The 16,057-nt window shown below is 48.8% G+C and overlaps 1 protein-coding gene across 1 annotated transcript; it reads left to right on the plus strand.

The window, feature by feature from the left end:
- The first annotated feature begins 2,887 nt into the window (after window positions 1-2,887).
- On the plus strand, window positions 2,888-14,999 carry ARF1 (ADP ribosylation factor 1). Its single transcript, XM_066585504.1, has 5 exons — window positions 2,888-3,026; window positions 10,831-11,015; window positions 11,100-11,210; window positions 12,795-12,919; window positions 13,012-14,999. The coding sequence occupies exons 2-5, from the start codon at window positions 10,868-10,870 to the stop codon at window positions 13,171-13,173; spliced, it is 546 nt and encodes a 181-aa protein (XP_066441601.1). The 5' UTR covers window positions 2,888-3,026; window positions 10,831-10,867; the 3' UTR covers window positions 13,174-14,999.
- Window positions 15,000-16,057: the final 1,058 nt, after the last annotated feature.

Consider the following 16,057-nt stretch of genomic DNA (forward strand, 5'->3'; position numbering starts at 1 on the left):
CACGTTCGCTCATCTCTACTAGTCAGCCAATTTCAAAAGGGTCCTTTATTGTAACAAAGGTAGACAAACATACAGCAGGGTAGCATTTTTGGCTTGAAAAAGGGGGAAGGGTTTAACCCCTGAAGCGCGCTGCATGCTACCCTGCTGTATGATGAATCTGCCCGTCTAAGCAGTCTGCACTGGATCCAACGAGCTACTGGTGATGTCACCTGCTAGTTCGCTCGTGCAAACGAGAATCAGCTCATCTAAAAGGAACCTAAGGGCAGTTGCAGACGAGCCGCATGACGGGGCGAGATGAAACCACTGATTTCAATAGGATTTCCGTGGTTTCGTTTTGACTAGCTTGTTTCTCAGCCGTTAATTGTACGGACGAGAAAAAATACGACCTGCCCTTACCGTCCCGCACAAAGTGAATACTAAAAAAGGTTTGGTGCCGTGTTAGCCAGTAATGTGTGATTGTTCTCAGTGAGAGAAACCACGTAATCTTGTAGATATGATACCTCTTAATGGCTAACAAAAATACATGATGTTACAGCGAACTTTCGGGGATATCTCACCCCCTTCGTCACCCCCTGCGGCAAAACATTTTTGTGGTCAGGGACACAGCATAGAGCAGATGAGAGTTATCACTCTGAAAGGCAATTTCAAGTCGCAGGGTCACAGAAGAATTTGGGAGTACAAATTTATGGCCAGGTTTGATACCCTCAAGAATGGAATGAACCTCAGCCCAGAATTCTAGCATAAGTGGAAAATATGAAAGGTCAAGAGGGATGTCCTCTTCACAATCAAAAACTTCATAAAAATTTAAAACTTGACTTGTAATTATGTTGCCATCCAATAGGTAGTGATGCATCTTCTTCCATGTGCAGGTTAAAGGAGAGATAAGACACCTCATGAAACTGTCCTGGGCTCAGTGGACTGATTTAGTATTTATGTCTCAGCTCAGTTTGTTGTTTTAAGTTTTGAGTGCAAAATAGTCTCAAATTTTTGTGTGTGAACATTTATTTAGATCAAGAGCCATGTGTTCCCCTCCCCTCTGCATCTGTATGTTATAAGTATGTGCCATCCAAACTACTTTCATTCATTAGCTTGACGAAGGGGGTGAGATATCCCTCGCTATAACATCATGTATTTCTGTTAGCCATTAAAAGGTATCATATCCACAAGATTACTTGGTATCTTTCACTGAGAACAATCGCATAGTGAATACTACGTACGGGGAACATCGGGCGGCACCAATCTTCTTACATTTTTTTCAAACTCCTGCGTTCTGGCTCGGAGTTTAAAAAGCCGGTGAATGGGAAGGAATTCCCCTCGTTCAGGCGCAACTACGCTCCCGTGCCGGCGAATGTAGTTGTGTCGACGCTCATCCGAAACCGCCTTTAGAGACACCCAGCGATGCTCTGTTTCATTGTTCCCATTCACATAGTATGTGACGCTGCTGGTTCTTGCACCGGACACAGGAGCCAGCAGTGTAACATACAAAGTGAATGAAACAGAGCATCACTCTATGTGTGGAAGTCCACGGTCCTTGTGAGCATGAAGCAGCGAGATGTACCACAACACAGTCAGAGCTTACTGCAGATTGGGGGGGGGGGGGAAATAAACAAATTACCTGAAGAGCTGCGGAATAAGTTGGCGCTATACAAATAACAAGATTTACTTTTATTTATAATTATAGCACTGGATTTTTGGTGTGGATTCCACCTCTTTAAATAATATGGTGAATTTTGCACCAAATTCCGCTTTAAAAACCATGTCAAAAGTAATGCAGGGTTTTGCACTGCAGATCCGCTGCCAAATGTCTGCTGGAATTCGGCCCTATGTGGACATACCCTGCCTGCCCTGACCTGCCTCCATCAGCAGCGATCCAGGCAGGCTCCAGTAGGAGAAAGAAATGGCTGCCATCGTCACTGCTGCCAGCCAGCTGAGCACTAGAGAGTGGAGACCGCAGCGCTGCTGCCTCCCTCCAGGAGTGTGAACATTCCAACACATTGCAACATTGTATCTCCCAACTCCGGCCCATACCGTGTTTCCCCGAAAATAAGATATGTCTTATATTAATTTTTGCCCTAAAAGAGGCGCTAGGGCTTATTTTTGGGTCTTATTGGCCGGCTGCGTCTTGTCTCCCTCACGCTGGTCTCCGGCGTTGCAGCAGGGACAGAGCACTCTGTTTCTAGTGACAGAGGTTTGAATACTCCGCCTCCAGCAAGCGAGTGCTGTGATTGGATCATGAGCGCCGCTGGGTCAGCCAATCACAGCCGACACTCGATGAACCAATCACAGCCATTCAGTGATGTCATTCACTGAAGGATCGGGCAGAACGGGACGGAATCATGGTGGTCTGAGGAAGCCGTCCGCCGCCGCCGGTTGTTGTTTTATTCTTTACCCTCCCATGGACTTTCATGAAGGACAAAAACCGGACGAGCTGCGATTAACATGTCTGAATAGACCAAATTAATTCAGCCAGTTGGGTTGTCTGTCAGGAGAAAATTACGGATAGAGTAGGCGCAGAACGCCCCCTGGTGTGAGCGGGCCCGGGAGGTAAGCAACCAAAAATAGTGAAAAATGTTTGCATTTCTGGCGCAGAATTTTAAAAAAATGTTAATTTTGAGTTGTTCATGCGCTAACATACTTCGGCGAGAATATTAGCGCATAGGGTCGTCTTTGGAAGCCCTGAGGGAAATTGGCGGATGGACAGGCCACACTGACCCCGCAGACACCAGTGCGCATGCGCCTGCCTCCCCACACAGCGCAGCCTTCCCGCCAACTGCGCGCCTCCACCTCCAGCGCGCGCTGCCCACACTGCCAGTCTCTGTTCCTGCCTCACAGCCCCGCCCCCGGACTTCCGCCCGCCATGTTAATGACGCACGCACAGGACGCAGCGCGCACTCTCTGCTCTGACGTGGCTGCCGGGATCCGCCATCTTGTGCCGGACAAACCAACGCCTCAGAGACGCGGAGCACGAACGGAAGCTGCCGAGAGAGGGACAGGGCACCGGGCGGGCAGACGAGCGACGGAGAGAGGTGAGAGAGCTGTGTGCTGCGGTGAGGGGCAGCCATGATGGCGGCAGGAGAGAGCAGGGGATGGTGTGGCAGGAGCCGGGCTCCCTGTGTCACCGGTGGTGGCCGGCTGGTCAGACTGGTGCAGTGATAACAGTGAGACCCCCTGCTGCCTAATCTGGCGCCCTGTGACACGAGGATTGGTGATGTTACATAAATGTAAGCAGAGTTGTGCACCGTAGACCCCCGTCCTCTGGGGTGCGTTGGTACGTCCCTCCGTGATGCCAGTGTACATCGCCCCGCATGGCGTACAAGCGATCGCTGAGGCGGTACGTTCTTGCTAACCGCCGTCCTTGCGGTTGCGCTGCGGCTTGTACCCCGTAGCCCTGCGGTGCGTCTGTAATATCACGGACTGCCTGTAGGGGAGCGGCGGGTGCGAGCCGCAGCGCCATCCCAGCACCGGTGTTCGCACGTGGCGCTACTATTCCACAAGTGTTTCGCCCCTCACATCAGGGCCGTACCCCCGTCGTCTCCCACTGCGGCGGTCAGTGCTGGACCCTCCTCAGTCCGTAGCGGTCACTGACCCTCCGCCTGACTGACCTGCGGCGGCGCGGCACGCTGGGGGCGGTCCGTTGTATCTCACCGCTTCGTCTGCCTCTAGATTTGCCCCAAAACATGTACTTGCACTTTTTTTTAGAAACTTTTTAAGGTGAGGGGCGGCTTTCTGCGGACGGGCGTACACTGGCAGGCGTAGGGCAGGGGAAGGTGCCAACTATAAAGAGGCGTGTGCCTCATAAAGGGATGCCATCCCATCACCTGCTGGGGAAGTCGGGGGGTTTTGTTACACTTAATGTAAAAAAATTAATCAGTTTGTGGATTTTTTTTTCTTAGATTTTGTTGTCATGATCTACCCTGTTTCCCCGAAAATAAGACGCGTCTTATATTAATTTTTGCTCCCAAAAATGCGCAACGTCTTATTTTCAGGGGGTGTCTTATTTCGCCGTGGCAAATCCGTCTGTGGCCGCTAATCCCCCAATTGGCCAGCTTTGTGGACGAAACGTCTCAGAAATCTCGTCCACATGGGACAGCAAATCTGTCACGGCAAAAGCCGGTGTTGTGGTGCGGATTCACCGGCCACAGAAACGGAAAAGCGTGCAGCCAGGTTGCTTCAAAACAAGCGACTGAGTGCCGTGGGTTTTGAAGCAGCACTTTCCCGGCGGAAATCTCGCTGTTTATCGCTGTGGCCAAACTGCGACATTTCCGCTGGAAATCCGCTCTGTGAGAACCCAGCCTTAAGAATCACACAGGTTGCCTGACTCACACACAGAGCCATAAAATAATAAGGGCTGTAAAGTAACGTACCTGTCTGCAGACAGAAGTTCCTGTACCACTTGTAAGCAGGGATGGTATTGCAGCTTCCGGCCACCAGGGGGAGCTCATCACAGCAGACATGTACAGGAGGAACAGAACGTACAGTATGGACTTTTCCAGCCAGCAAGGGGAGCTCACAACAGCACACTCGTACAGCACAGCAGGGACAGGATAACAGCAGACTGTCTGCAGCTCTACCTATACATCTGGAGGTAGGAGACAGCGGGGATGGCAGCAGGGGACTGGCCTCTTGACTTGCCTGCACACTTTACTATGCCTTACTATCAGGGGGTGCCTTATATGTGGGACTTCTGCAAATTTCAGGGGTGCCTTATTTTCGGGGAAACACGGTATATGTAAGAAAAAAGTAGTGTAAAATGCTGCCATGTGTGCCCCGACCGCGGAGGAGGACAGCACACGGGACAACCATCCGCTAAACAAGTGGTCACTTCACTGCATGCGGGGACCAGGGGGCAGCGCAGTGTGAGCAGGCAGGTGGCTGTCTCTGAGTGACTGCCTGTTCATGGAGGCGGGGAGAGATCTGCAGCGGGCGGAGCCTCCGGTTACCGAATGGTGTGCGAGAGCGGTCCAACCATAACGAAATTGATGGTTTTATGTAAAAGGGCCGATAGTTTAATAATGTGACACTTCCTGTTCTGTAGGGAGATCTTCTCGGCCGCCCCTCCTCATCGCAGGGACCGCCGCAGCCCCTTCTACACCCAGAATCAAACCATTTTTGTTTGCTCGATAGAACGGTCTGGTGACATCGTCGTCCCCGGGTCTTTCCCGCTCGGGCAGCGTGTTTAGGCTGCGCCATTCCTGTTATGAATCATGCGGTTCTCATTCACTAACCGCTCAGGGATTCACATACATGTAGGACGATCCGTGTTGGACGCCCGCGAGCCACGCAGATTTTTATGCTGACTGAAACTGAATGACGAACACGAAGCGCGTGATTTTTGTTCGCCGTTGCTTCACGCTAAAACTGAAGGATAATCGTTCTGTGTAAACGCAGCATTACAGTGATACATGGATGACCCGGGATCTATCATCCGCATATGGGGTTAGTCACAGCTCACCTCCTCCCCTCCTGCACCGCGCACACGGGGAGCGGTCTCCCATAGAAGTGCAATACTTAGTTCTAAAAGCCCATTGATTGTTATTGGGCCGCTCACACTGTTGTTTTTTTTCACGTGTGTAAACAAGAGCGATGTGTTATGCACCGCTATAGGCTACGGGATTTAACGTATGCAGCAAATATGCAGCCGCATACACCATGTGATTGAGCCCTAAGACTTGCGTATGACGCCAACCTTACAGTCCTGGCAAAGAGTTTGCACCAGCGAGATGGTGAATTCTTGTTCTGTGACCCGACCATCACTCCTCAATGAAGTGTAGGAACCCTCGTCAGGTTGGGCCGCCCCTCCATCTGGGGCTCATCACCCTACCGGGGACACGTACACAAGGTAGCCTGGGGGAGAGGTAGAAGCGTGGCTCACGTGTGATAGGGGTGTAAGACCTGGGAGTTGTGGTCGGCTGGGTCATCACTGCAGCCCCACTCAGCATGGCTCCCAGGGCGCAAAGGGAAGCCGGCGCCTACTTCTAGCTGTAAAACTAAGCTAATGGGCTGAAAGTAGGTGACCCTCTGAGTCCGGGGATGTAAGTGTACTTACCACCTCCCAATGCACACCCTGAAAGGCGCTGCTAAGAACATCACCCAATATAAAATTAGAACGGGCGGACTACTTAGAGACGCTAAAGACAGGGGAGGTAAGTAGGCCACGTCCCTGGACTCGGCGCGCCGCCTACCTTTACAGTGCATAAGCTGAGCCCATAGGGCTGCAAGTAGGGAACGGTGTCTTCACAAGGGACAACTCTTGGTCCTGTGCTCAGCGGCTGGTGGTCTCTGTCGGCGCCTCCATTGATGAGTGACTGCTTGCTTACACCGGCGGATAGTCGCTTGCTATATAGGTGACTCGGACAAGGGAGGTCTTTCTGGCTTCGTGTACACGGGGTGGATATTGCCGTTCCCAGGGATCTGGGTGGTGGCGGCTCTTCAGCTGTCGTCCCGCTCCTTGTGTTCCTGCAGACGTACTAAAGGAACAAATCCCGCTTTGTCTTGATGTGGTAGTAATGATAAAATAATGGGATCAAACAGACCGCTGCTGATCCGGGGGGGACGGGGTTAATGAAAGTATAATAATCTTGCATAGATATGCAGAAATAATTGCTTGATCTGACAGTTTTCTGTTCATGATCTATACAAATCTCTTTCCTTCCTGGTGTTATAGGGGGCCGCACTTAGTGTCCACGACCGCAGCGATACACCCCAACTATGAGGGGCTAATATCCAGATTTCTTGGATGGGTAAGAAGGGGGCACAATATGTTTGCAGTGACTTATTTCTTCTATACGTGACGGTCGGTTTCTCCTGGATTTCATTTTGTAGAAAAAAGTAGAAATATAAACCCTACTTTGAAAATAAGCCCTAGCTGCATTACATTAAAAAAAAAAAACATTACCTAGCAGGCTCGGTCCAGGTCCCTCCCACTGCTCTCCGCAGCTCTGACAGTCCGGCCGCCCACAGAAGATCACTTCCTGCTTACAGGATTTAGGCCTCATGTCCACGGGGAAAATCGGGCCCGCTACGGATTCTACATGTAGAATCTGCAGCGGGTCCCTCCTGCCCCGCGGACATGAGCGCTAAAAATAAGAATTTAAAAGCATTTACCTATCCGTAGCGGTCGGCGAAGCTTTGCTCTTCCTCACGGCCGGATCTTCTTTTTCGGCCGGCGGATGAATTCCTTACGCCGGCAGCACATCGCCGGCACGTCGTCGACGTGCCGGGCACATCCGCCGAGCCGAAGCAAGGGAGATGCGGCCGTGAGGAAGAGAAGAGCTTCGCGGTCCGCTGCAGGTGAGTAAATGCTTTAAATTCCTATTTTAGGTCTCCCGCGGATCCGGACGGCTTCCATAGGCTTCAATAGAAGCCCGCGGGAGCCGACCCCGCGGGAGACCCGCATTAAAATGGAGCATGGTCCAGATTTTTTCATGCTCCATTTTTTTTTTAAATGCCTTTTATTGACTATCCGCGGGTATTTATCTACCCGCGGGTGGTCAATGCATCCCTATGGGGTGCGGATCCGCGCGCGGGAGATCCGCTGCGGATTTTAAATCACATTTTGCCCGTGGACATGAGGCCTTATAAATCCCTCCTCCAGGAAGCGATGGCTCATCCCGCAGTGCTTGGCTGAGCAGTGGCCGAAGAACCAATCACAACCATCGCATTGTAGAGGTGGGATTTATCAGTTGGCCAATCAATGCTGTGGCTCAGCAAATTTGTAAATCCCGCCTCCGCAACATGATGGCTGTGATTGGTTCTTTGCTGCTCAGCCAATCGATGCAGCGCTCGATGAACTAATCACAGCCATCACGTTGGTTCTCAAGCGCTGCTCAGCTAATCAGAACCATCGCTTCCTGGAGGCGGGAATTATGAATCCTGTAACCAGGCAGTGATCTTCTGTGGGCGGCCGAGGACTGCAAGAAGTGCTTCAAAACTTCGGAGACCAGGGACCTGGACCGAGCCTGCTAGGTAATGTATAAGAAGACATCCCCTGAAAATAAAACCTGGTGTCTTATTTTCGGGGAAACACGGTATATCACTTGTTTTGAAGCGTCTTATTGCATATCTATGTTAGGCTAACAGTCTCATTAACCCCCGGATCATCAGCAGTTTTTTTAGTATCTCTGATTTACGCTCCCCATTTTAAGTCAAACTTGGGGTATTTTCCTATCTGCTGCTCTCTGTGTCTCGTGGATCGTTTGTGGGAGTAAAGAACCATTTCTGTTGGCCCTGCCGGGCTCTCGGGTCCAAGGGGGACCCCTAAACTTGGAGCCCCCGCAGGGCACCGGGTGAGCTCCTCCTTACAGTTCTAGTAACAGGATAGTAGGTAAATGACCCAAGACGCCGCTCTGTTTCCACCGTTGTTGGCGTCCTGCAGCAGATTCTATATAGTGAAGTGACTGCCGGTGTAAACCTTACAGATGAGAATCCCTGCACTGTACTGCCCCGTGCCGACTCTCTCCAGCAGGCCTTGCTGCTGCCAGAAGTTGCCTGATAAGTATGTGAACCCCTGACTTCTTACAATGCAGCTTTTGTTTCCATTCCTGTGAATGTAGCCGTGAGAGACGAGGCCGGAGAGTCTGAACAAAGAACACGTCACATCTCCGCTGAGCGGTCACTGGACCACGCGGGCCCTGGTGTGTTGTGCATGTCAGGTGTAGCGCTCCGTAGACCTCTGTCAGAGGGGCTTTCATCCTGCGTCTGGTCCTGCATTGTAGGGTAGGGGCTCGTTCGCACGGCCGCAGGATATGCGGTGAATGGAGTCGATGGATGTTCATTGATCTATTAGCGTATAGCTACACGCAACAAAAAGATGGCAGCATGTTCTATTTCTCAGCGTACCGCGCAGCATGAGCCCCATGCTTCTCTATGGGCAGCGTATGCAGTGCTGTCCATGCACAATACATTACATATGGGCAGCGATACATACGCAACCCCACTATGAAACGGAGCCACCCTGTGCATGACCGCGTGCGTGAGATACACGTCATGGGCAGTGCACTCACTGCCCGTAAGCAGTGGTAGGCAGCGCTCTGCCAGCGTCACACAGACGGGTAAAGCAACTGCGGGGCGCCCACAGCCGTTTCCACATCCAGTGGTGTGCAGAGCCCATAGTGGATCTCGCACGCTCCATGTCTGTTGGGGTTTTGTCGCTGACGTCAGTGGCAGTGTAGTGAATAGGATTATTGGAGCGCCGGTTCATACATTGTGGTAAACGGGGGAGGATTTTAGGGGATTTTGCTGTATTTTAGGAACCAAAGTATGGCTTATCCAGCTAAAAACAAAAGTTGTGTGTTTTGTTGTTTTTATTTTATAGTTTTTAAAACTTGTGCATTATGCTAAAATAAAGTTTGGGGATGGGATCCTCCGTTAGTTTGTACTTTTTTAAAACATATAATTTGTATAGCCTTGTATTACAGGGTAAATATGGCAACAATTTTGGTTGGTTTTGCCGGAGGGTCGTTTTTTCTTTATGTATACGTTTCTATTTTATTCTCCAATTTATTTTTATTTTATTTTTTTAACTTTTGTGACCTTTCTTTTTTTTTTTTTTTTTTTAAAACCTCCTGTCTCCATGATGTCATAAGACCTCTGGGGGTCATTCACTGTCGTTTTTTTTTTGTTTTTGTTTTTAAAATTACTTTTACACTTTTCTAGTGCAGCTGGGACATCCATAGGAGCCCCAGTTACAGTTAAAAACATCCCCTGTAGTGATAGTTGAGATCCCCTGAGAGCTGATCTGAGTCTGCTAGGACCCTGCAGCTTTGTTATGACTGGTCACATGATTGCTGGGTCGCATAGTGGAAGTAACACTTTTGCTGCCTCTTTAGTACTTAACTCTCATTGAGCGCTATGTAGCCGGAGAAGGCAGAAGCGGTTAAAATCCGCTTCTCCCTTCTCCTCCGGGTTCTCGGCTGTGTCTAAAGGCTTAGGACCCGACCTGCTCCTACTTGATTGCAGGAACTTTAATCCTGCGCCGTACTCTTACTATCAGCTGGGATTAAAGCCTAGGGTCAAATGCTGTGAATTTACCACGCTTGATCCTTTAAAGGGTTAAGTTCTTTAATCAGGCCATGACTTATACCGCCTGCGCTGTGTAGTTCCACCTCTTACCAGTACTCATGATGTGGAGCTGCTGCTTCCCCTTATCGTTGGAGGCGGCGATGATGGTTCCTTCCTCTTCTAAGCGAGGAGCAGAACGGCCTTCACATAGTTTACAAACGCATTCATTACCTTGTGTTGTATCTGTCCACGTTCTGTATATCTGCTACTGCAATCATATCCGCTGCAGGAAATAAAGCTTTAAAGGAATTCACACTCTTTGGGCCCCTGCAAAGTTAGAAGAGTTCCCTATATGCTACATGAACAGTCACATGTCCACCATAGTGTTACCCACAATGCATCTGCTATAATGTCATCTAGATACATTGCCATATTGTTTCACTTCTTTCAGCTCCCTTTTACTCTGAACAGCATGGAAACCATCAGCAAGCAGGCTTCTGTTCGGTTCACACTATGACCTTTTTGTTCTTATTACAGGTTTAGACCGTTATTACAGCCCCGGTCATTTAATATAAAGCTTTCTGAAGTACCTGCATTGGATGTTCATGTGTCAGTGACCCGGGCAGTAAGACCATGTAACGTTTAAGGTTTCCATCAGAGTAGAGGGCTGTAATAACAACCACCTACAGATGCTGGATGTTATGTTGGCTAATTACGGCGCCCCCCGATGGTCAGAGATTGATGTTGCCCGTATGGATGGACCAGTCGTACATTCAGTGTTTGCATTCTGCTGATTTCTCCTTGTAATTTTGCTGATTTGCTCCTTCACAGATTTTGTTGCCATATCTGATACCGTCACACCTCCAACATGGGGAATATGTTTGGCAGCCTGTTCAAAGGCCTTTTTGGCAAGAAAGAGATGAGGATCCTCATGGTGGGGCTGGATGCAGCAGGCAAAACCACTATATTATACAAACTGAAGCTAGGAGAGATCGTGACCACAATCCCCACAATAGGTAAGTGCCCCCCACCCACCCGGAAGTCCGCTGTTACTCCATATGTAATGACATAACAGACACTGACCTTGTCTTCTCTTGTAGGTTTTAATGTAGAGACTGTAGAATATAAGAACATCAGCTTCACAGTATGGGACGTGGGCGGTCAGGACAAGATCAGACCCCTATGGCGTCACTACTTCCAGAACACACAAGGTGGGTGAACCTACAGGCGATTTGTGCTGCAGATTGCAGAGGTCCATGGGCACAAACTTTAGTTGCCAGTCTTATCAAATCTTGCAGTATTAATCCTCATTAGGGCTCATTCACATGGGCGTAGGAGTATCGCAGCATTGTACTGATTGCAACCCCTACGCTCTGCCGACAGATCATGTACGGGCTGCGACAGGCACTGCGTTGGCTGGGATTATGATGTCACGGACATGCGCAGTGTGACCTTTTTTCCCCTCAAATTCCCTGCTCTGTATTAAACGCCGTCTTTTCGCAAGCATTGTGAAGGGCAGCCTTACAGGGCTCCGTGTTAAACGCTGAGAAATAGAGCATGGTGCCATTTATTTCTCCTCGCAGCTCCAATGCAGGTGTGAATGGAAGAATGAAGGTCCATAGACTGATTGCCTCCATTCATCGCGTGTTACACACAGGAAATACGCGTGCGTAATATGTGGTGACAATACAAGTGCGAATGAGCCCCTAGGGAGGGGAAGAGTACAAAGCATTCTCTGCTCTGCATAGGATTGGCATTTTCCACCCCGAAGCAACAGCGAAGTTCTTTGCCTGTGTGTCTATAAGGACCCATTCACAAGGACAACTTTCTGTCCATAAATTCTATGTTGTGTGTTTGTTTTTGCTTTTGTTTTTTTAACGGACCGCATATAACACCGTTAATTTGCATTGGTGTATTCATATAAGTAGGGTGTTTTGTTTTTGTTTTTAAATTCATGGACTGATAGAAGGGGGGGGGGGGGGGCATGTCCTATTTTTGTCTGTATTCACAGAGCAAAATCGCTCATTAAAGTCTATGGGATAGTGTAAAAATGCAGCAGGTGTGCTGCTGCATGTGTATGCACTGCAATTTTTTTTTTTTTTTCCCCTGTTGCAAAGTGGCATTTATTGGGTCGTCTTGCGTATTTTGTTTTTCTTTGTATTGCGCTCGTATTCACTGCGTTTTTAATGCTCCCAGTTATAAAAACTGCTTAAATGCATTAAAAGTACATGAAACTCGCACATGCTCTGAAAACGACCAAAACTGCATATGTCTGTGTGAATGAGCTCTTACACTTGGATGGAGAACAGTGACGTACACTCGTTGCCTTTCCTCTTATGTACATCTTGTGGGCCACATCCAGGAAGGTTCATGTACTGTCAGGCATGGAAGCTTCATATCAAGATGGTGTGAGCTGTAGTCGCTGTACACACGGCTGCAAAGTATTTGGACCTTTTTCTGGCATTCATTGAAGGGCATATCCCACTTTTAATTTTGCTGCATGAAGCAGACATTTCTGTATACTACAGTGTGTCCTGGGTTGGTACTGCGGGCTCAGTCTCATTCACTTCAGTAGACCTCAGCCTGCAGTACCAAGCCGGGCCACTGTGCAATGTATGGAGCCGTCTGCCTCCGGCAGCAAAACGGCTACATGCATAACAGCCCCTCTTACATCAACTCTATCGATGTTCTTATGTGGTGGTATCACCAAGACAAACAATACAACTCAAGAACTGGGGCTCTAAATAGAGTTTTTCTTTTGTGCGTTGTGTCCTAATGTTTGTGTTCTTCCTCAGGGCTGATCTTTGTGGTGGACAGCAATGACCGGGAGCGTGTGAACGAGGCCAGGGAGGAGCTGATGAGGATGCTGGCAGAGGATGAGCTCCGAGATGCAGTATTGCTAGTTTTCGCTAACAAGCAGGTTGGTGACTGTAGCTGTGAGCCGCCGGTGTGCGGTGAATATTAGATTAGGGCGGATTGTATGATAAACCCTCATGCTTTACCTCCTTCCAGGATCTGCCTAATGCCATGAACGCAGCTGAAATCACAGACAAGTTAGGACTTCACTCCCTCCGCCATAGAAACTGGTACATTCAGGCCACCTGCGCCACTAGTGGAGATGGGCTCTATGAAGGACTGGACTGGTTGTCCAATCAGCTCCGGAACCAGAAATGAAACCACCAATCATCTTCATGGTTTTTGTTTCGTTTTATATTCTTCCCTCTGGGTTTTTTTGTTTTTGCCCTGCCCCATCTCTTCATGCCCTCCTACTCCCTTCTCAGCTTCTCTCTAACGTGGCAAACTGTTCTACTTTGCGGTATTGAGTGCCGGAACCAGTACGTTCTGTTCTTCACAGTATGCATCGCACCATGCTGTACCTGTGGCAGTGAAGAGCCTGATAACAGTTAGGTGTCTTATTTAATGTAAATAGTTTATTTGTTTTGGTTTTTGTTTCCAATGAGGCAGTTTCTGGTTCTCCTATGCAATATTACTCTACATATTTTTTTTTTTTTTTAAGCGTCATCCGAATGATACCACATGTAGTGCTGGAAGGGAGGTTAGAGAATCCATGTGCGTTCCAGGCTGCGGTATTCACTATGAAACTGCTCGTTTTTAAGAATTAATACTTCAGCCAGTTTTACCTCACAAGCTGACAGCGGGAGGAGGTGAACCCCATTGCTGCTGGGCGAGGGGTCTGACTTGTGGTTCCAGGACACCCTCAGGCAGTCCTTAAGACAGTCCACAGGCTTCGTTAGTGTTGTCACATACAAGGGGTTCAGCTTAATGTTTGTTTTTTTTTTCATTTTTGCATGGTTATAAAGGCAGCTTCCAGTACTTGCCATGCTGCTGGATCTGTCTGCATTCTGCAGCTGCTTCCGTTTGTGCTCAAGTAATAACTTTTTAAGAAGACAAGCCGCAAGAGTAAGCGAAGTGGACGACTCTCCTGTTGGGTGACCCTGGAGGTACATTTAGGATTTTTTTGGAGGTTGTACGATGTGCTGTACAGTTTTACCTGTATTGTCTTCTTCCTGGATTTTTATCTGTTCGAATCAGCTTTGCTAACTTTTTGATCTACTTGAAATCCCAGCCGTTCTGTGGCTTTGTGCGGTACTCAGCGCCTGGTTTATTAGCTGATCCCCACTTGCGTCATGCACTTGTGGTAATCGTGTGATGGGCTGCATTCTGGTGCATGTTCATCTAGCTTACCGTCATGGCTGCCTGCTCTGAATAGTTGTATGTTTTCTTGCAGGAAAAGCGACATTGGGGCTCTCCTTAAACATCCACACTTACGATGTAGTTAAACAGTATCTGTCAGAGACCTAGTGGCCATTAAATGGCCTCCAGTAAGGTTATGGAGCCAACCAGTCACCAATGCTTAAAGGGATCTGACACGGGAAATGGTCAGTTCCGTAGACTCGTTTGCACACCGGAGCATCTTCTGAATGTCCCAATTGTAAGGGGTCTATGCTGGTGCGTAGACGTTGCACCTAGTTATGTAGGTGTCGTATAACTGTAGACAAGGTAAGGCTTTTACATTGGGCTCTACTCCCTCTCATTGTACTCCTGTTGCCAGGACGAGGGTTCTCGGTGGTTGTAGTGGCTTAACGGGCAAGGGTCACTCATCTTCCAGGCAAGTGGAGCTCAGCCTTGTGCACCTCATGAAGCAGCGGTGCCTGATGCAGTCATTCCATTGTAGAGCGCAGACCTTTCTCTTCGGTCTGGAATCATTCCCCCGGCGGCATGCCTCTTGCTGCAAGGCTCAGATTTGCCATTTGATCATTGAAACTTTTTTTTCCCCCACTTTTACTCTGATCAAACACTGAAAAGCTGGAGCTGTTGGATCTCGGCCCATAAGGAGCTGTCTGAATGGTTCATCTAGTGATGTGGAATCTATTGCTTTCAGTAATTGAATCGTATTCAACTGTTTTGTAAACTTGTTTTCATTTGGACAAACGAGCACTGTAATTAAAGCTGGTAGAATAAAATCCATCTATTTCACATTCCGGAGTATAGTTGCCTTGTATGTGTTGATCATGAAGTGTCATACCAAGAAAAGAAGGCTCTGTTTCATGAGGTTCCCATGATGCATGTATGAAGGATCCTATGGACAACTTCACTGAAAATAGGCCGCACAGGTAAAACAGGATGCTTGGTGACATGACCTTGTGTGTAAAAAGCGGGATACTCTCCACTATACTAACAAGGAAAATCATCTAGAACATGGTGCACTATAAGGCTGCTATTACACAGCAACGTGTCTCCCCTGTGTTTTGCAGGGGGCAGAACGCTGATTGCAGCCAGGCCCTGGACTCTTCATAGTGATTGAATGGACAAGTCCAGCTACTGGCTGCAATCGGTGCGGGTTCTCTTTGGTTTTATAAGGGAGAAACGCTCAACACTAAGGCCTCTTTCATACGGACGACGGCAATATCACAGCTGTGTTCCTGCGATTTTTGTAGCGTTGGTGATGCGTTTGTGCTTTGCTGCTGCCAGCAATAAAATCACGCTATTTTATCGTGAGAAGGTTAAGCCCTAGCTGCATTCCCTGGGGGGGGGGATACTTACCTAGCAGGCTCGGTCCAGGTCCTCCCGGAGCTCCGCTGGGCGTCCTGCAGTCCTCGTTCCCCCACAGAAGATCACTTCTTGGTTGCGGGATTCAAAAATCTTGCCTCTAGGAAGCAATGGCTGATTGGCTGAATAGCGCTGGATGAACCAATCAATGCTGCACGATGTACCAATGCAAGTGCTGTGATTGGTTCATCTAGTTCTGCATTGATTGGCCAATTGGCTGAACAGAGTTTAAATAATCAATGCTGTGGCTCAGCCAATTCATAAATTCCACCTCAACAATGTGATTGGCTGAGCAGAGTTTGGAGAACAAATCACAGCCCTTGCATTGGTTCATCGAGCCCTGCATTGATTGGCTGGATGAACCAATTGGAGCCATTGCTTCCTGGAGGCAGGATTTTTGAATCCCACAACCCAGAAGTGATCATCTGTGGGCAAACTAAGACTGCAGGGCGCCCGGCGGAGCTCCAGAGAGCAGCGATGTGGGGTT

Source organism: Eleutherodactylus coqui, chromosome 12 (assembly GCF_035609145.1).
Source record: "Eleutherodactylus coqui strain aEleCoq1 chromosome 12, aEleCoq1.hap1, whole genome shotgun sequence".
NCBI classification, from domain to species: domain Eukaryota; kingdom Metazoa; phylum Chordata; class Amphibia; order Anura; family Eleutherodactylidae; genus Eleutherodactylus; species Eleutherodactylus coqui.

Bases quoted from the DNA above. Each gene is read 5' to 3' on its own strand.
- ARF1 (XM_066585504.1), top strand. From the start codon at position 10,868: ATGGGGAATATGTTTGGCAGCCTGTTCAAAGGCCTTTTTGGCAAGAAA. The intron at 11,016-11,099 runs GTAAGTGCCCCC...CTTCTCTTGTAG, and splicing joins GACCACAATCCCCACAATAG to GTTTTAATGTAGAGACTGTA. The intron at 11,211-12,794 runs GTGGGTGAACCT...GTTCTTCCTCAG, and splicing joins CTACTTCCAGAACACACAAG to GGCTGATCTTTGTGGTGGAC.